This window comes from Vanessa atalanta, chromosome 25, assembly GCF_905147765.1.
Source record: "Vanessa atalanta chromosome 25, ilVanAtal1.2, whole genome shotgun sequence".
Lineage (NCBI taxonomy): Eukaryota > Metazoa > Arthropoda > Insecta > Lepidoptera > Nymphalidae > Vanessa > Vanessa atalanta.
In genome coordinates this window covers 1,207,399-1,228,734 of record NC_061895.1, presented here as the reverse complement: position 1 = coordinate 1,228,734, position 21,336 = coordinate 1,207,399, and the positions used below count along the sequence as shown (strand labels likewise).

Below are 21,336 nucleotides of genomic sequence, written 5' to 3'. Positions count from 1 at the left end.
CCAACTGGTATATCTGGACTAATATACGACCAAAGGAAACATCTCAATGTTGTTCGTTAATATTCTACCTAGATTAATGATGATAACCAACATAAGTTGATACGCCATTTTGATACGTGTATACCATAAATATTAAAACTATGTAAGTCCATAACGCAAATCACAGCCCGATATTTGACGCTCGTGTTCTTTGGTGAGTTCCGAATTACTTACATAATCTCTACAGAATGGAACCGTTTCTACCGTAATTACTTGAAAAATCAGCTAACCGAAGCGACACTCGGTAAGATACGTGGGTATTTTAAAGGATTGATGGCGGTCATGAAAGTCAGCAAATGCATCTGGTGCTTAGACAGTCGGACCGATAATCCGAAGAAAGTGCCTTGAACGGGGCCCTAATTCTATTAGCAAACTTTATATCGGACGTTATCGTTGCCTTTCAGTTGTTTTCCTAATCTACAAATGCCATCCAGTTACGTTTCGGTCCGAGTTAAATCAGAGTATTTATATCAGATAGTCTGAATCGTATCGTAATCCTTATTAATAAGTAAAATTGGTCGTCAGTTACGTAAATAGTAACGTAAGTGATAGTCGCAAGTTGGATTGACTGTATGCGCAAAGCAGTGGATGGGACGTTTTAACGAACCTTTTAGTATTACATTACCTAACTAGCAGTAGACTTCGACTGGCTGAGTGATAATGGTCGACCGTATTCTTAAAATAATTTACAATAAAAAAAACATGATCAATTGAAAAACGTACATATTTAAGATGACATTATATGAAATATTTTTTTCTATTTAAATTAAAAGCCGAGATGGCTCAGTGGTTACGACACGTGCATCTTAACCGTTGATTTCTGGTTTAAATCTACGCAAGCAACACTGAATTTCATGTGTTTAATTTATGTTTATAATTCATCTCATGCTCGGCGGTTAAAGAATACGTCCTGAGAAAACCTGCATGTGTCTAATTTCTATAAAATCCACCATGCATTGGAGCAGTGTTGTGGAATAGACTCCAAATCTTCTCAAAGATAAGGTCTTAGCCCAGCAGTAAGAAATGTACAGGCTGTTACTTACTTGCTAAATAAATACGGGAGAGTTGCAAACAAAACATTTCTCAACGTTGAAAATCTAGGTTACCTTAAAAGCTAACCTAACCAGAATATATAATGAAAACATTAAGATTTAGTTTGTCTTTGTAGAAAACTCGCGAGCTGTGTAAATTGTAATAAGCGGTTGAATATACATTTATTTTTATTAAATTTACATTTAACTGCAATAAAATGTTATTGTACTAGATGAAAACCCGGCTTCGCTCGAGTAAAACCGCACCCGAAGTTATTATTTGGAACACAATTTCTGAACGCACCCGTAAACGTCAAACATGGCCGCCCGTAGAACTGTCATGACATTGAATTTCGCGGTATTAATATACGAATTTTGCGGATATTTGTTATCCACTCAAAAATCATTATTTTTTAATGATATATAATTGTGGATAGGTTTCGACCCTTTCACTCCCTTCTCCCTTTCACACTCCGGGACTCAAACTATCTCGGTACCAAATTTCATCCAAATCAGTTAAGAGTTTTAAGCGTGAAGAAGTGACAACAACATGTAAAATTAAGCTTGTATAGGAAGATTATTAAAAAAAAATCCCTCAATTACAAATCAGTTAAAAGCGTTGCATTTTAATTGCGTTAATTACACGTGGGCGTTAGTGTGTTTGTGTGTGTGTGTGTATGTGTGTGAATTATAATATTCCAAGTACATTTGTTTAGTCGAGTTGCGTTGAATTTTTATTTCATTTCTCTAATGAGTTTTATAAATAACTCTTCGTGACTGTGTTATACTTTTTTATATAAAAAAGGGTAAGCCGCCTTCGCCCATAGACATTGCCGCTATACGCAATATTGATCAGTCCAAGGTTGGTGGCGTATTGGTGTTGTACACCAACGCGCCACCAACCTTGGGATCTAAGACGTTATATCCGTGTGCCTGTAGTTACGCTAGCTCACACACCCTTTAGACCGGAACTCAACAATACTGAAATAGAATATTTGATAAATTCAATATTACCTACCCAGACGTGTTTGCCCAAAATCCTACCATCTGCGATTAATATTTATTACAGTGACAATGTCTATGGACGGACGAGATAATCGGGTGGTCAATTTGTCAACGCGCTTGGTAATTTTAAATCTATATATGTATTCTTTACTACATATAATATAATTGGAGTGTCTGTTTGTAATATTAAAATAACCGTTTTTTTTTAATAAATACAAGTGTATTTAGATACGATACATATACCAAAATAACATTTATTTTTTTAATTTTTGGTCTGTCTAATCTCTTTAACGGCTAGATCGATTTTGGCGGGACTTTCACAGAGCTGATGTAATTAGGAGTAACCTTGGCTACAACAATTTCTTTTTTGTTAAACGCGTACGAAGTCGCGGGTCCAGCTAATAAAAAATAAAAAGTATTTTTCGTCTTCGTATTCTCTTTGGTAATGTTGTCTGGAGGGGATGACTAATTAGGCATAAGACCGCCTGTTGTACTGCGGAATAATTATAATTAGCCTTAAGCAATTTTCCGTACAGTAACTATGCAGTACAATGAAGTGTAATAATAATAATTATATATTCAATCCTAAATATTATTATTGAAATGGCGAAATTTAGTTTGTTTGTTTGTAACGCTTTTAAGTCTTAACTACTTAACTATGACACGAATACGTTTGTCAGGGGAGCAGAAAACAACATGGGGTACCTAAGTTTTTTTTATATCGCTGAAAAACTCTACACGCGTTTCCCCCACATGCAATTTATGTGGAACTTGTTGGTGCCCTGGACGCCGGGTGGGACCTGGTATACTGGAATATCCACTAAAGGCCCATCGGTAGCCTCTCTTCCGAGAGCGACATGGGATCGCTTTTGCATACCGCTCTTTACTCAAGGGTATCTATTTTTTTATCTCGCTAAGAAAACACTTTGCGCGTTTCCCCCACGTGGAATTGGGGGGTATGTACCAGTGCCCAGGACGACGAATGAGCCCCGGTACACCGGAATACCCACTAAAAACCAGCTGTACCCTTTCTATCTCTTCGGCGAGCGAGTATCTAATCTGCCTAAACTCCATACGTTCCAAAGCTGGCCTCATATGTTGAAGCCGCGGGCAAATCATATTTATCATATTATCATTTTCATTATAAAATTCATAAAATTAAACATTCGTTACTCAAACCCACCAAACATAACATCGTAAATTATAAGCAATTAATTTTTTTGAAAAGTAAAGAAGCATTTCTCTCCAACTTTGCGCCAGACTTTTATTACGAACATAATAGTCCATAGAAACTAGATCGACTTTTAAATCGCCATCTTTACGAATGAATACGAAACGTCGAGGAAATCCAACGCTGCATAAATCCTCCGTTACAGTCAGCGAATAAAAAATAAAACTGTTTATTTTTTTTTAACCCAATTAATACAAAGAATAGTTTCGAGATAATGGCGAAGTCACGTGTATACAGAAACATTTTAGGTCGCTTGTAAATATTATGAGAAAGCGCTGCACGCGCTTGTTTGTCTTAAAACAAACAATACTTTCATTAGATTTTTCGTTCTGAAATTATTCATAATGTTCCTATTGTGATTGTAAGAATTATTAATTTAGGTATTGAGCGCGTTCTATTTAGGTAATTGCCATAAATTAACGTTACCTATAAATGGAACGTATAAGCAGCCCGTAAATGTCCCACTGCTGGGATAAAGGCCTCCTCTCCCTTTGAGGAGAAGGTTTTGGAGCATATTCCACCACGCTGCTCCAATGCGGGTTGGCGGAATACACATGTGGCTGAATTTCGTTGAAATTAGACACATGCAGGTTTCCTCACGATGTTTTCCTTCACCGCCGAGCACGAGATGAATTATAAACACGAATTAAGCACATGAAATTTCAGTGGTGCCTGCCTGGGTTTGAACCCGAAATCATCGGTTAAGATGCACGCGTTCTAACCACTGGGCCATCTCGGCTCTAAATGGAACGTAATTTTTATCAATTCAATTTTTAAATGACAGTTTACATTCTTATTTAAAAAAAAAAGTAGGCAAAGGAGTAAAATAAAATCACTCGTCTAAGCTTTGCGTTACATAATTTGGAAACCCGAATTAATTAAGGATTTATGCTTGTATTAGAAGAAATCGGCCACCCGATGGTAAGTGGTCACCACGTGGTAAGAAATATTAAGCATCCCTTACATCGCAAATTCACAACCAACCTTAGGAATTAAGATGATACGTCCGTGCCTATGACTGGCTAAATAAAATATTAATTATTTAAACTCTGTTCAGCGATAACATGAGTAATAGCGGGCTTGTCCTACCTGACCATTTTAACATACTCGTATATGTTGCAGTTGCGTTAAGATTTTTAAATAAATCTATTTAAACTGTTTTAGTAATATGACTTCGTTTTTAAACACTCGATTGGAAAGAAGTTGCTTTCTTGTATATGAATAAAACATTAACAAAAAATAATTTTAAATAGTGTTATATTAAAAAACATATACTATAGAAAGAGACAGAGAGAGAAAGAGAGAGAGTTACTTGGTGATATGGCTTTGTGCAAGCCCGTCTGGGTAGGTACCACCCACTCATCAGATATTCTACCGCCAAATAACAGTACACTGTATTGTTGTGTTCCGGTTAGAAGGGTGAGTAAGCCAGTGTAATTACAGGCACAAGGGACATAACATCTTAGTTCCCAAGGTTGGTGGCGCATAAGTGATGTAAAGAATTTCTTACAGCGCCTTTGTCCATGGGCGGTGGTGACCACTTTCCATCAGGTGGCCCATATGCTCGTCCGCCAACTAATACCATAAAAAAAGAGGGAGAGGCCTCTTCTTACGCGACGATATTCCCAGTTCATTCTACAGTAAGTCGCATAAAAGTTCGTTCCAAAAAACATTTTTTTTTCTTTCGCCGGCTTAAAATTAACGGATGAATATTGTCGAAGGCTGGTCGTAGTCTATAGTAAAAAATCATGATTCACGTGTTTCGTTTACACTTGTTGATTTTGCGTTTTGAAAGTAGCTTGGTCACGTTCTTGGCAGCTGGCGCTAAACTATAAAAATAATTAACCTATTAGTCGATAAACATCGCGCAAATATTTCATATAATATTTTCTAAATTGATATGTACGTGTAATAAAGTTTTATTATAATCTTTACATATAAAAACGAAATACTCGCTGATTAATCACGAAATCTGAAAAACTATAACACTTACAGACTTTAAATATGGCACATTTGACAGATTTTACGAAACTCTACCCCTAAGGGGGTAAAACGGGGGTTATAAGTTTGTGGTTCAGCTAGTTATTATATATTTTCGATGTAAAGTATTTATTTGCGCGTCTTTAGAGTAAGATCGACTCTTATGCCGTGACGGCAAACAGAATGACGCTCATTTATAGCGTCATGTCTCTTCGGGTCTGTCCTGCATTCCATGACCGCCATTTTATTGACCATTTGAGAGATTATAATTGGAAAACTAAAAGTATATATTTTAAACGATACTTATACGAGAGATATTTAATTAATCTCTATTATATTATTGTTCCGTATATATTTATGAGTTAAAAGCTAGAGTACGGTTATATAAAATTAAATAATACCGTCAATTTCAACAGAAGTAACAAGTTTTATTAAATAAATATAATTTGATTTCATTATAGTTATTGTCACTCTACGTTTTATTGTATTGGCAAGCGTCCAGCTTTTAAATAATTACATTCATATTCGCTTATAATTTTGTATTCACTTTTGTGACTTCACTATTATGTTCCATGCGATCCAAGTGCCATTTGTTTTCTGAGGATAAAATATTATTATATCCATTATTCATCTGTCTCGTAACGTATGTTATATGTCTTGTTTACCAATTCGCTATACGACTAGCCAAATACCGCATCGAAGAAAACTTACATTTGTAATAATAATTATTACCATTATATATACCAGACGAGTATTTGTCAATTTGTATATTAATCATTATAATATTATATTTTTTTATCTGGCAACATCGACATTGACAGATACTTGACATGGCGGGAAAAATGTTGTCACTAATATATTAATTTTCATCGGTCGTCGTGTAAAACATTAATTAAATTATATAAGAAATATCGTTTTATTTATGAATTAAGCAAGTTCTTTTACATTGTTTAAAATTACTCTTAAAAAACGCTGTTAAAAAAAATGGCTTGTGTCTTTGTCACATTTGCAGTTGAAACACTTAGACCTTGAAATAGTAGTGCAAAAACCTTCATTAAAAGTATACCTAGCCTTATTGCCTCCACTGATGACAGGGCTGGGTCATTTTTTGCCCAGAGGATCAGATCCAACGGGGAAACGCTGCTAACATCCTTGCCTCCGTTTTACACAGTCATGAATTCTATAGTTAAGGCCTTAAATTATGATATTATATTATTTAAAATGTCTTACAAAGATATATCCAAATCTTTATGATATCTTCCTCATCGACTTCCTGATCCAACCACACTGTTATGAGACTATCCTCTTAGCCCAAGTGCACACTATTTCCTTGCATCTCATATTATGACCCTTCAATAGGATGAAAAATCTGACATGACCGGAAATATCTCAGTCAAAGAACCAACGGCCTTACATGGTTCCCGAAAATGGAACGAAAGTGTAAATATCGTACTTCAGACTATAATATATAAATATACTACTAGTTTTATGTTATTCCTTTTTCAAATCATTGGTAGTTTTTTGCATTGATTATTATTATATAAGTCTATATTGGAATGAATAAATTTGAATTTGTTACACGTACCAACCAAACAGGGATTTAACCATAATGGAAAACGTGTATTTCCATGATCGTGTAATGTTTCTTAAAACAAAAACCGTACGAACCGAGTGGTTCTCAATAAGAAATCAACTAAATAAAACTTAGTTGAACTATGTCTATCGAATTCAGTCAAATTTACTTTTAATCGGTCAAAAGCAGTTTTATCTGGAAAAAGTATTCTGACTATACCATATACATTACAATTGGCCAAGTTCCAGTCGAGTAATTAGAATAAGAAACGGTAGCATTTAAGAAAAAAAACAACTAACTAAAAACTCAATAAATACTCTTTGAAATTAAAACATATATCCACTTGTTAAATCGGACATTTGCCAAGAGAAAAAAAAAACAATGAAATATCACTTTTTAAACGGTTTCAAGTGACGTCATAATATCGATCAAAGCATATGGGTCAATGTCTGGATGGACGTCACGGGCCAAGGTCCGATACTCTAAAATACCTGTAAAATATTACAAAATCTCGTCACGTTAATCATTCGTGCTGACTAGATTTAGATATGTATATATATTTATTACAACACTTGGACTAAACGTCATATTCTCCAACAAAGTTTTTGATTTGTAATATGTATTGGCGCGTCACGGGGGTAAGACCGACATGTATGCCGTGGCGGCAAACGGTACGGTATGATGTAGTGAGAGCTCTTTTATTATCAAGTAGGTAGTCAAATTGGACATCTGATGACGAGTGGTGGTGGTGTAAGGAACCATCCTTTACATCGCCAATACGCCACCCCACTTAAGATCTGAGATGTTTTTTTTTATATATATTGTCCGGACAGACATATTACTCCACTCCACCTAATGGTAATTGGAAGTTGAGTCCAAACGTGAAGACGACTAGCACAGTCAGCTCGAATGAGCTGCACTAGTCACCCTTTTTCTTTTCCCTGCCCGTGTCCCAATGTCCTTGGGGCACCATGTCTTTTCTTTCCACTCTCCTCTATTATTCGTTATCTGTTCACATCCATCTCTCTTATTCTTTCCCCTTCCTCCCTCTACGCTCATGCTCATTTCTCTTTTAGCAACGTGTCTCTCTGCGCCTCACATGTTCAAACCAACTCAAGCAATTCTATTAAGAAAATTATTATTATATAAACGTATTATGTAAAATATGATATTATATACAAACAAAGCAAAATAGATAAGAAGAGAGCAAAATACTTCTAAAGGGATTAATTCAGCGACGTGCCAAAAGCCGTTCATTTCAAGGGCCAAATGTATCGAATTCGACAAAAAACTGGACGAACGCCAACTTTTTTCAATATATGCATTCATTCGATACTGTAGCGTTTTTTAATGTGTTATTTAAACTAGCTGCTCCGTACGGCTTTACCCCCGTTAAATGGTATTGCTTCATTCCCGTATAAAGGGTGTTATATAGACTACTTGACGCTGCGGGTTTGCTCGTGTTTCAGTTATTGTACGTTTGGTGTTGAGCATAAAAAAGTAGCTCATGTCGTTTCTTGGAGTTAAAACTGGCTTCGTAACAAATTTTATTAAATTCGGTTTAGTGGTTCAGCCGTGCAAGAGCGACAAACAAACAACAGTATAAATGGCTAACATATTATAAAAATCTATATCTATGAAAGTAATCATTTATATCTGTCTCTCTTATACGCTTGCTCAGCTAAACCACTATACCAATTTCGATAAAATTTGGAACAGGTCAGGATTCTTTGGTGATGAAGGATTGTACGTAACTTCTTGAATGATTTCCGTCTTCATCTTCGATAGATGCATTTTGTCAAAACTGAATTCCTGGCAAAGCCGCAGGTTCATCTAGATATTATTAAATGACAAAATATTTGGTCAAATCGAACTGGAAGGTCCTGAGGTTTGGTTGTTGAAGTTGTCAAAAATAATATGTAAATGTCTTTGTTGGGCTAAGGTGAGGTATTTCTTTGGAGATTTACCCTTCACGTCGCTCCAATTTGGCTTGATCGCTGAAACATTTGACAATATTCGTCCAAAACATTCAAGTTTCCTCACGAGATATAATTTTATCCGAGCACTAGGTGATTTATAAACACAAATATAAACACATGAAAACAAACAAACAGCTTTTTTTTCTTTTTAAATATATTCTGCTATAAAATATATTTAAAAAAAAAATCGTATTGTACGTAGTCGCGACGCGCAGCTAGTATTAATATAGTTTTGTGTGTCGTTATGTACGTTATTTGAGTTTTATCCAAAGAAATTTATAATGGCTTTATACACGTTCTTGTTCCATATTTAGAATTCTTGGTATATTAATTCTAATGACAAATTGATTCAATGATTAATCGCTTCAGACATTGTTATCCGAGTCGTTTCGTCGTCTGTCTGTCTGTCCATGAAAAACTATTGTATTACGTTAACTTGGTATTAATTTAAATAAATATGTACATAGGGTTCAGGATCATTGTTTATTTTTGAAATTAATAGTTTTAAAGCCCCGATTCAATAGTTATATATCAAAACTCTGATAAGTATTTTTTTTTAGATTGCAAAGTCTACGAAATAATTGTTTGTTTATTGTACGTAATAAAAATTGTCAAAGACAACATGCAGGTGAACGATCCAGAGATGTGGTGTTCCCATCCAAGTTCGGACCAATAAAAAGCTATCGAGTATTGTTGTCAAATTTTTCAAAATTCTCAGTAAGACTTGAGCATGGACGTTGACAGTTTTTATTACCGTGTCTCGGAAAGCCGTTCGTTCTGCATTATGAACTCTGATAGGTCGTCTCAGATTGCCATCTAAACAGCTTAGGAAATAAAGACTTGGTTCCAATATATTTATGGTCTTCAAAATCACCTGACCAATTGGATTAGCTTCGTTGAGAATAACCCCGAGACCGATGTCGTTCAGGGGTATATCTCAATATAATTTCATGAACGTATCCTTCGGTGAGTATTGAGTAAGAATAGCTCAACTGATTGGATTTTTTAAATGACGAAAATATTAACGAAATCTTTAAATAAGGCACACTGTTCTTACTCAAGCTTTACCGGCTTTAACGAAACAGATTCTAAGTAAAGAAGGAAATCCGCTTAAAACGTGAACTTTAAGTTACTTAGACCTAAAGCGCTTAGCATAAGTAAATTACTAAAGAAATCATGGACCAAAAAGAAAACTAGAAGTGTCATTATGTTTTATATGTAATGATAAGTGAAAATGTTTGTTTTATGTGAAAACTACTTGTTAGTCGAGCTTTGAGCAAGCCCGTCTGAATAGGTAAGCATCTCATCATAATTTAACAAATATATCTTGGGTATATAGTTTTCCTACGCTCCCTACAAATTTACAGCTCTATGCGAACTTTTATCAAAATCAAAATTTACTTTATTCAATTAGGCTTGTCCAAGCACTTTTGAACCGTCATTTTACACTGAAATAAAACGTAACGCTATCACCGGTTGGCGGTTATATCGAGAAGAACACACACTACTGCACGAAACTGAGTAGTTACTCTTTTCCATTATTTGAAATACACCGTACATGGTAGATTGATGTCTTCTGGGCCGGACTCTCTACTCCAGATGAAATTGGTCTGGCTCCTCTTAGACGTTGTATTTTTGTCAGATATATTAATTATACGTTATTTGATAGATTTACTGTATTATACTAAAATTTGAACAATACTAAAATGGTTTGATTATATATATTTTAATGGCTACAATAGCATCTGGCACGGAGTTGGCAAGTGCAAAGCTGTCTCGCAATTTAATTTTATACTGCAAAAAGGACATAGAAAAATACGACCTAAAATGAACTGGCAATACGAAAATTAGCAGCCCGTAAATGTCCCACTGCTGGGATAAAGGCCTCCTCTCCCTTTGAGGAGAAGGTTTGGAGCATATTCCACCACGCTGCTCCAATGCGGGTTGGCGGAATACACATGTGGCAGAATTTCGTTGAAATTAGACACATGCAGGTTTCCTCACGATGTTTTCCTTCACCGCCGAGCACGAGATGAATTATAAACACAAATTAAGCACATGAAATTTCAGTGGTGCCTGCCTGGGTTTGAACCCGAAATCATCGGTTAAGATGCACGCGTTCTAACCACTGGGCCATCTCGGCTGGTGGCAATACGAAAATGCACCTGGACAAATGCGTATAGAAATCGATCCCAGCAGTCAAACAGGTTACCTCCCAGCTTTAATGAAAAGATAAACATATAAAAACCAGCTGACAAAAAATTTTTTTTTCCCGTCTAGCTCTACACCATAAAAGGTTATATTATTTCAAAATTGTGATAGTTACTACACAAATGTTCATTAAAGATAATAGAATCGGTTAGAATAAACCGATTATCTACCATAAACTACAATGAAACTGAAGCCCTATTGGCTAACACCATAAATTCCATTAAACCATACACACAATAGCTTGATTTTATTTTCTATTATTATATATTATTGTATTATCAAATACAGACAAGCACAACTATGATGGTTAATTTGTGTTTATAATACATTTCGTGCTCAGTATGGAAACAATATGTGTCAGAAGAAATCTGTCTCATAACAAACACGCAATGGAACACATAATAATAATGCATAATAGTATCGCTGACTGATTTCGGACAAATCGGCAAACTCAGTGGAGAGTCAAAAACGCAGGACTATAGTGCACAAGTGTGAACACAGGTGCACTCACTGTTCCGTCACTCGGATAATCCGATGGGATAAATCTGATACTGCTGTCTTCAGCATCAAAGGCCTTCAGCGTTCAGGATCAAAGGCCTTACATGCTGTCCGAGGCACTAAAGTGAACACTCCCAACATTCAGACTGCGGGCTGTTGCTAAGAATTTTTCGAAAGACAGAACTGGGGCTTCAACTCAAAACCTCCGAATGCGTCCTTATCTATCCACTGGACCAACGAGGCAGAAATTAAAATAACCACATTATTATTAATGGCATACTCTTAAGATAATTTTATTTAAGTTGGTGGTATGGCTTCCAAGAACGTCTAGGTAGGTACCCACAGATGAGGTATTTACCTATACTTTAAAAAAATATAGCTTTTACTAGCTTTACTATATATTTATAATGGACCTCAGCACATATATATGATATGAAGTTGTTACTATTTAAATATATGTACATAAATAATATGCAGCGTTATAGAAACCGAATTACACTAACTAGCTACGTCATATATGTATATGTTGGTATGTATGTTGGGCGTAATCTCATTTCGTGCTCGCAAATAATCTGTCAGAGATTGCACATCGCGTTTACAATTAATTTATTTAATCTGTGGTCTATATACGTTATACAAAATTGCTATTTTTTTATATGTCGCAATTTTTATTATCTTTTGTACATTGTGATTACATATACTAATAAAGTTTTGAATTTTAATAATTATTAGTATACATATAATCTTGTATACATACATATATCTTGAACTACAAGATATTAGTTACATATTTGTTTGGTTCGACGCCCTTATGTCAGGAACTACTGGTCCGATTTGAAAAATCTTTCAATTTTAGATTTGTCATTTATCGGGAAAAGATTTAGGCTATAGACTATCATACTACGACCAATAAGAGCGGAGTATCAATGAAAAATGTTCAGATGGAGTTAATTTTTCCTCTTTCTCGGCCACAGAACCGAATTTGATAAAATTTGATATGAAGCAAGTATGAACTCCGTGGAATGACATAGGCTACTTTTCATTACAAGCACCTGAAATGCGCGTGAAGCCGCAGGTTACAAATAGTTTTCAATTAAACAAAGAATGTAATTTATACTTAACATATAAATGTATACAGAACAGGACCGTGAGTTTGCCCTGGGGGCCGTCAGGGGTCCCTTGGCTAATACTACTTACCCCACTTAAGACGCAACTGAACGTAGTCTTGAATTAAATTAATCAAATGGGTTTAATTAATTGCAGGATTCGCCAACCATACGATCTGTTTAACTAAATAGAATGATGGAATTTTTCGCATTATCGTCTATTTTTGATTTGACTTAGCTGGGGCGCCTTGTATCCACGGGGCCCTGGCCCAAAAAGCCGTACGGTAGATCCGGCCCTGAATATATAACCTTATATTGTAATTAAAACCTGTAACAGCTGCCTTTCCCCCCCCCCCTCGACTGTATACGAGCAACCGCGTCAAAGTATTATTAAAATTAAATTTTAACAAATAATTATTTTCATAATTACAAAGCTTTGTGACGCTTTAATCAATTGCGCACTCGGTCAGCAAGGCTTTCCATTATTTATAGAAACTATATAATAATATATTTTATCGCATATCGCCATTTCGTCGTCGGTTACGTCGTTATTACATTAGCAGCCTGTAAATTTGGGCTAAGGCTTCCTCTCTTTTTGAGGAGCCCCCAACCTTGTGAACCAAGATGTTATCCTTTGAGCCTTGATCATCGGCTAACTTGCCAACCCGAACTCAATGATAATAAGTATTGCTGTTTGACGGTAGATGGTGATCAGTGAGTGTTAACCAGACTGATTTACACAACGCTTATTTATAATTCATCTCGTGCTCGGCGGTGAAGGAAAACATCGTGAGGAAACCTGCATGTGTCTAATTTCTTCCTCAATCCCCCATTGGTGCAGCGTGTTGGAATATTCTCCAAACCTTCTCCTCAAAGGGAGAGGAGTGGGAAATTTACAGGCTATTACTGTAATGTAATTCAATTCAAAAGGTCAATTATTTATTACGTAATTAAGACGAGGTACATTTGTCATTTCCATACATTTTTGCTTATTAAACATAATGTGTCCGTCAAATTTGTCTTTATAAGTCAATTGTTTCTAACAAACATAACAAACACAATCAGTTTCGATCTTAATTATACTTTCATAGCGCCAAAGAGGTTACAATTCATTAAACGAATAAATACAACGCATTTAACAACCCTTAGCGATTGAACTAGAAAAACCCAGGTTAAGTAACACGCACGACACGACAAACTGTATAAAACTTTATTTATATTTGTCACGAGTACCTTAAATAATAATATTAAATTGTTTGAATATATACAACATTGTACCTTTACTATTAACAAGTCTATGGCCTATTTCGATCGAAGTCGGAATAAAGATTAACGAACCTTAGATTTGCGTATTTCATGCGTTTTTTTGTGCACTACTAAGAGTTTATGATTAACATATCTTTATTTATAACATAACAGTACTACAATTAACTCACTTGGTGGTAGGACTTTGTGAAGTCCGTCTGGGTACCACCCACTCATCAGATATTCTATCGCCAAACAACAGTACTCAGTATTGTTGTGTTCCGGTTTGAAGGGTGAGTGAGCCAGTGTAACTACAGGCACAAGGGACATAACATCTTAGTTCCCAAGGTTGGCGGCGCATTGGTGATGTAAGGAATGGTTAATATTTCTTACAACGCCATTGTCTATGGGCGGTGGTGACCACTACCGATATCATAAAAATAATAATAATAACTATATCCATTTTAATTACACAGCCGAAATTCCGATAACAATTTCGTTGACGTTCAAAACGCCATTTTTTCGAATAGTGAATTTTCGCCAAATTTTAGCCATAGTAAATAGTATAGATTAATCGAGCTTTCGACCAATGATATCGCGTCAATTTGCCGTCAAGTTTTGTTTATTTGGCTTTTCTCCTCTTATGGTTGGAAAAGAATATACGTATATAGCTTATCCCTGTCGAAGAATATAATAAGATACCGGGAAATGTAATCAGTTTATCATTTACAAAATTTAAAAAGTTTATTAAGACTGAATGAATAAATAAGTCTTATTATTCATTAAAAGGGTACTTTTTAGAAAAACCGCCTGGATTTAGGCTCGGGTTCCATCACAGGACACTAATTATTGTAAAAAACTGCATTGTAAATCTGTTAATTTGAAAATAGCAACTATGCCAGTTTCTTCTCGCTGGAGGCTGCTTTCCGAAACGGTGGTAGTATTTTAATATCGACGATTCAAAAACGCTTCATTGTGAAGTTTACTTGGATAAAATTGATTTGATTTAAAGAAATAAAAATAAACAAATTTATATTAACGTATTCCATACGATTTGCTAATAGTTCCGCTATATTGCACACTACTAACACTTCTTGATGAATATACCCTTAGTTAATGGTATATTAACTAATCTATTCATAATACAACAATATTCCACTTTAATTCCAAGTAACTTCGAAGTTCCGAACAGCTTCGTTTCTGCTTCGACAATCAAAATACCGTTTATACGTAAATCCGTAGTAAATATCATAGATTATTTGACCAATGATATCTCTTCAATTCGATGTCACATTATGTTTATTTGTGTTTTCTCCTCTTGTGATCTTAGTAATTTATAACATATTTTTTTAATTTAAATAATTGCCAAAAATAAAATATATACTTGGTAAGGACGATACACGATGTTTGTGAAGATTAAATATATATCTTAAAAATGTGGTTTGTATATAATAACGTCTCAACTAAACCAGACTCCATCTTGATATTCCCAAGTTCATTCGTATCATCTAATTCTGTAGATGTATATAAATAATTATTTTGTTAATATTATATATTGTAACAACATTGTTATCAACCCCTTCCACTCGTGTTGGGAGGTGGCGTCTATGTGTCTATCACGTCTGAAGCTCCAAATGGTTCGACCTAGAAAAGATTCTTACGTAACCGAAGGTAAAACTTTCTAGGTTTAATATCTTAGTTTGGCATCGCGTAATGTTTAAACTACTGTATGTATATACATATAAATAAAACGGTAAAAATTGTTTATATTATAAAACGCATTGGACAAAGGAAAAAAACTAGTGAGACATCCTGGCATCTAACCTTTTTAATAAGCAATATGAAAATTAAGTTCTCTGGAGAAATGGGTTAGTACTATCTGACGGATAGACTTTCATTTTTTTCTTTTGTTAATTGTGTAACGGATTAGGTACAGATCCGTTACACAATTCTTTTTCAAAAATCACACGTGTTACACATCAGAAATATAATTGAAGACATCAAAATAATTATTAAAATCTTTGATGGTATTTTTAACCTTACATAGAAAAAAAATAAAATTATTACATTGCATTACATTGTTGGCAGTTATCTGTGGACACTAGGCCGCATACCCGTCGAAGCTGTCACGGACACTTTTTGTTTTTAGCACTCTTTGCGTACAGGGAGTTGTTATCCGTCAATCTGTAAGGATGTATCGTGATATAACGTTGTTAAGTCTGGAATTTAGTGTTTATTTTTAAAATTGGATATATATTGAGAACTATCACTGTAGAACTTTAAGAGCTCTTCGACATCCTCCGTCGGTTGCGTAATTACTGCATTGGGCATGTTAAAAACGGTTATTAAAAGGAGAAATATAATTGACAGTTCAGTAACTTTTTCTCTTTTGTTTTCAACCGATTTTTTCTTTTTGTTCGAAGCTATATTAACAAGCTGTAGAATTATTAATAATAACAAATTAAAATAATTGATTTAATCTCATCTACAATTTTTTTTTAAATCAGCAGTGATAAGAGCTCAAGTCGCATCTCACTTGTGAATTGTCGAAACCCTATTTGGCTGCGTTTTTCTAATTACTGTAATCTCTGTTGCTTATCACTCTCTGTCATTTTACGAATATGTTCAGTGTCGAGTTTTGAATTTTTTGTTATAGAACTCTACTGATAAGAACCTGTCAATCATGCTTCCCTTCTCCTATTTCATTCATCTCTACCTCTATGTATCTTCACTTTACCCCTTAATTAGGTAACTACGTAACTATGTTACTCAATAAATATAATACGTGATATAAAACTTGGAGTTGGTAGTTGTTAATTTTTATTGATCATAATACAATATACGTTATATTGTATGTGGAATGGAAGAAAAACTAAAACGCCAAAATTATACTTTTGGGCATTAAGGGTTCATGTTTCTATAAATGCCTTGCCTTGAATAAAGTATATTTTGATTTTCATTTCATGCCTCAGAATAAAATCAAAATAATTGCATCCATGATTTTTGCTTTTAATTGTATGTAACTAATAAAAACTTAACGGTCTAATTTTATATAAAGCAATCTCGGAGGCATGTGTACCATCAGTCAGAGATATAATTAGCATATCGCTTTGAACATCCTAACGCAAGACACCATTAGGTCGTATTCAAAGCAAGGGTCCTATCAACGTCCCATCATCCCTTTGTGTCCAACGTTGAAAGATTTTCAATCTGCAACCCTAAAAGGACGGAAAGCTTCATGACTTAAACCTCATACAAAGGAAAAATACATGGCGTTCATAAAAAATCGCGATTTTTATCACAAAGAAATATAAATTCATATCTATTCGATGGAATACAATCGGTAACCGCTGTTACGTCGGTCTGATACTTATAAACGTAATGTAGCTTAGCATAAGCAGCCTGTCAATTTCCCACTGCTAGGCTAAGGGCCTCCTCTCCCTTTGAGGAGAAGGTTTGGAGCATATTCCACCACGCTGCTCCAATGCGGGTTGGCGGAATACACATGGCAGAATTTCGTTGAAATTAGACACATGCAGGTTTCCTCATGATGTTTTCCTTCACCGCCGAGCTTGAGATGAATTATAAACACAAATTAAGCACATGAAAATTCAGTGGTGCCTGCCTGGGTTTAAACCCGAAATCATCGGTTAAGATGCCACGTTCTAACAACTGAGCCATCTCGGCTCATGTAGCTTAAACGATTTATAAGGCTATAACGTAAAAAATGACCATCCCTAATTACATTCTCCTGGGTGAAGAATATAATGTTTATTATGTTGTTTATAATGAGACAAAGGTTGACTTATTCTTTTGAGTGCCATGAGCTCTCGTGCCAGAAGAAGTCGCTCTTCCTTAACACACTCATACTTTAATTCAAAGTTATAAGATGAAAAATAATTCTAAGAATAATAATAATAATAAATAGTTATTAATATATTCGAAACATTGTAAGAAGGCAAACTCCTATACAAACTTTCATCCCTAATTGAATTGAATATTTGACGACCTCCGTGCTCGAGTAGAGGGTACACCGGTTCTCATGGGTACGCCACTCCGAGGTCCCGGGTTCGAATCCCGGCCGAGTCAATGTAGGGAAAGTTCATTAGTTGTCTATGTTGTCCTGGGTCTGGGCGTTTGTGGTGCCGTCGTTACTTCTGATTTTCCATAACACAAGTGCTTTAGCTACTTACATTGTGATCAGAGTAATGTATGTAATGTTGTCCAATATTTATTATTATTATTTATTAATTTCACCTTCTGAATGAATCACAACCGGGTGATGAATTAACATAAGCCGTTAGCCATTAACATAAGTCTTAATACCGATTTTCATATTTTAATATAAGAAATTACGATTTACCGTACAAAATCTTATCTCTCCGTAGTAGATCAATTTTAAAATACTTTCTGTTACCTCATCTTCGTTGCATAACGAATTTCTGTGAAAAATTTCATCATGTCAGACCCCGTGGTTAAAGACGTCCTTTGTATATCAATCAGTCATTTTAATATTTTATTAAGTATATTTTTAGGGTTCCGTACCCAAAGGCTAACCCATTACTAAGACTCTGACCTTCTGTCTGTCCGACTGTCACCAGGCTGTATATCTTAACCGTGATAGTTACTTGATAGACACTTGAAATTTTCGCAGATAATCTATTTCTGTTGCTACAACAACAAATACTAAAAACCAGAATAAAATAAATATTTAAGGGGTGCTTCCATACAACAGACATAATTTTTTTGTCGTTTTTATTGATAATGGTACGGAACGCTTCGTGCGCGACACCTACTCGCACTTGGTTTTTTAATTTTTAAAATGTGGATTCATCAATAAATTAAAAATAAAAAAAAATATATTTAAATAAATACTTAGGCTATGTTTATATAATCTGTGTAACATTTTTTTCTCGAAGACCAACTCGCGCTCCTGAATAGAGAAATTGTTTACCATCACTTGGCAATACGCCTAGAAGTGTGTTTCATTCCCATGTATTTTTTTGTTTGTAAATACACTTGTTTTTATTTATTATAAGTGTTTTACTTTAATATTTTTCATTTCTATCATCGAAAATAATTGTTTCAATCGAGACACATGATTTTTTTATATAAAAAAATATAATTTGGTCATCACAAGCATAATCAAAATTTCAATTAATTATCTATAAAACATTCTCAATACGTATTTTAAACGTTAATGGTATAAAATATTCATATATCAAATCGCATTGGTGAGTTTAAAAGACGTAAATGTATACTATTTCTAGCAACATGTGCATGTGTATTTTATTTTTGTTTATCAATTAAATGTTAAATTAATCATTAATTAAGTTACATTTATATTTTCGTAAATCACTAAAAATTACCATCATTTCAATGACTTTAAATATGAATTCCATTTAGCAAAGCATCGCGAATCCAACAAAATATCTTTGTACGATTTAATACCCAAATTCAATTATAACCTTTCTAACATAACGCTGTACCTAAAGCGACTGAAAATGACTTAATATTCTTTACGAACATACATTCGTTATACAAATGAAAACGCAATTAAAACCGAATGCTTAGCATCAATATTTCATGCGTTAAGCTCTTTATGGAGGGAAATCTTCGACGCCATGACAGTTATTTACGGGCTTGAATTTTTAATGTCGGCGACAGGTGTCAGCTCCGCGCTTCACAATATATAAATGAATTTCTTTTCTCATACCATATGTACATATATAACTAAACTGAACTTACCCAAGTGTGGTCATGGTCACGATGGTGTACCAGAAGGCGGCAGGAATGGATGTGAAGTTCGTGTCTTGCTCGTTCTTCTCGGCGTAGAACATGACAGTGGCGAAGATTATAATGGCCATCGCCAGAGAGAATACTAAGAATCCAAGTTCGCTGGCACACGACTTGAGCGTGTAACCGAGAATACGAAGCCCCTGCGAGTGCCGCGAGAATTTGAAGATACGGAACACTCGAAACACTCTCAAGGTCACGAACGCGCCCGACACGTCGTCGTTGTCTGTGATCCCCAAGCCGATGTAGTACGGCAGGATCGCGACCACGTCAATAATTGACATGACAGATCTCACGAATTTACAACGGTCCGGTGCAGCGAAAAGTCGAAGCAGGTACTCGGCCGTGAATATCATCACGCAGGCCGTGTCCAAGCAAAAGAATACTATCTTATATCTCTCTCCACAAGGTAAGGTGCCCGCTCGACCGGGCCTGTGACCGCACGGAACCGTTTCTACAACATTGGCCATCACTGAGACAGCGATGAAAAAACCCGTCACATAGTAAAATACAAGAGCGGCCGTCGACGTGTGAGGGTTTTCGAACGCTCTCCACATCTTTTGCCTTAAGTCTGTTAGCTGGGGAAGGCTTTGGTCTCCCGCCTCACTGAGCTTATCGTCCATCAAACGTTCCGCATTTTCACGTTTCCTATCCCTGTAATCCTCGTAACAACAATCGCCAATAACATCCGGCAGGATACCGAAGAACGCGAGCTCCTCATCGTAGCCAGTTAAGCACTCATGTTTTGGATAATGAAGCTTCCCAGTCCTGTAGTAGTTGAGTATATGCCTGAATATATCTGGATCTCTGTCGAAGAAGTACTCTCGACTGTCCTCGTCGTAGAAGAATTCCCTCTCGGACGATCCGAGAAGGGAGTCCGGATATTTCTCGAGAGTATTCCTCCATGTTTCGAAACGTCGTCCTGATACATTGATGAGGAGCTTCTCGTCCTCGGCGCGTCTTCGGTCCTTCGGGACGGGTGGGGGAGGAAGCGGGTGCGTGGCTATGGGTACCCAGCCGATGGCAGCGGCGCGCGCGAACGGCAGCCATGCGGCGACGGACGCCATCGCGTGCTGTCGGCGCCACCGTCGCCGCTCTACTGAAAATCGTAAGCAGCCGTACCCCCCACCCCTGCATCGCGCTATTTCGGGCAGCCCGCCCAGATGACTCGGTGTGACCAGGTGATGAACAAAAATAGCCTAAAGTAGTAAAGAGTACAGATGTTTAAGTTTTATCGCGATCTGTTGTGGATTTATGATGTACGTAAAGACCGAAGTATGTTTACAATACATTTATTTCTTTGATATTTTACTATTATCACGTCAACACTAGCAATTTTGCTTCGGTGTGCAATTGTAAAAGTAATAAAATAAGTCAATAACAAGAGATTTAATAATGTTGGAATATTATTAGTGCTTTAAACTGAATTCTCATGTAAAGAATTTGAAGTTATCGTATTACAACGGTATTATATTTCCCTGAACGGGAGCACACTTATAGCCCTCTAGCAACCCTATCCCGGGTGAAAATGAACCACGCGTGCGCGAAACGTGACGTCACTGTCTAATAAATTGATTTTCAGCTACCCATCCCTTTCCCACTCGGTCCGTTCCCGGTAATTCTATCCACCTCGCACACGGTA

At 35.8% G+C, this 21,336-nt stretch overlaps 1 protein-coding gene across 2 annotated transcripts in view; it reads right to left on the bottom strand.

Annotated features, from left to right (window-relative positions):
• LOC125073669 (potassium voltage-gated channel protein Shal) overlaps nt 1-20,773 on the bottom strand; it is an 81,744-nt gene extending 60,971 nt beyond the window's left edge. For both annotated transcript variants that reach the window (XR_007120057.1, XM_047684611.1), the window contains exon 1: nt 19,647-20,773. Coding sequence is in view for 1 of the 2 variants with exons in the window: in XM_047684611.1 (XP_047540567.1) it covers nt 19,647-20,761 (1,115 nt within the window). In the remaining variant the exon portion in view is untranslated. The remainder of the gene's footprint in view (nt 1-19,646) is intronic.
• Nucleotides 20,774-21,336: the final 563 nt, after the last annotated feature.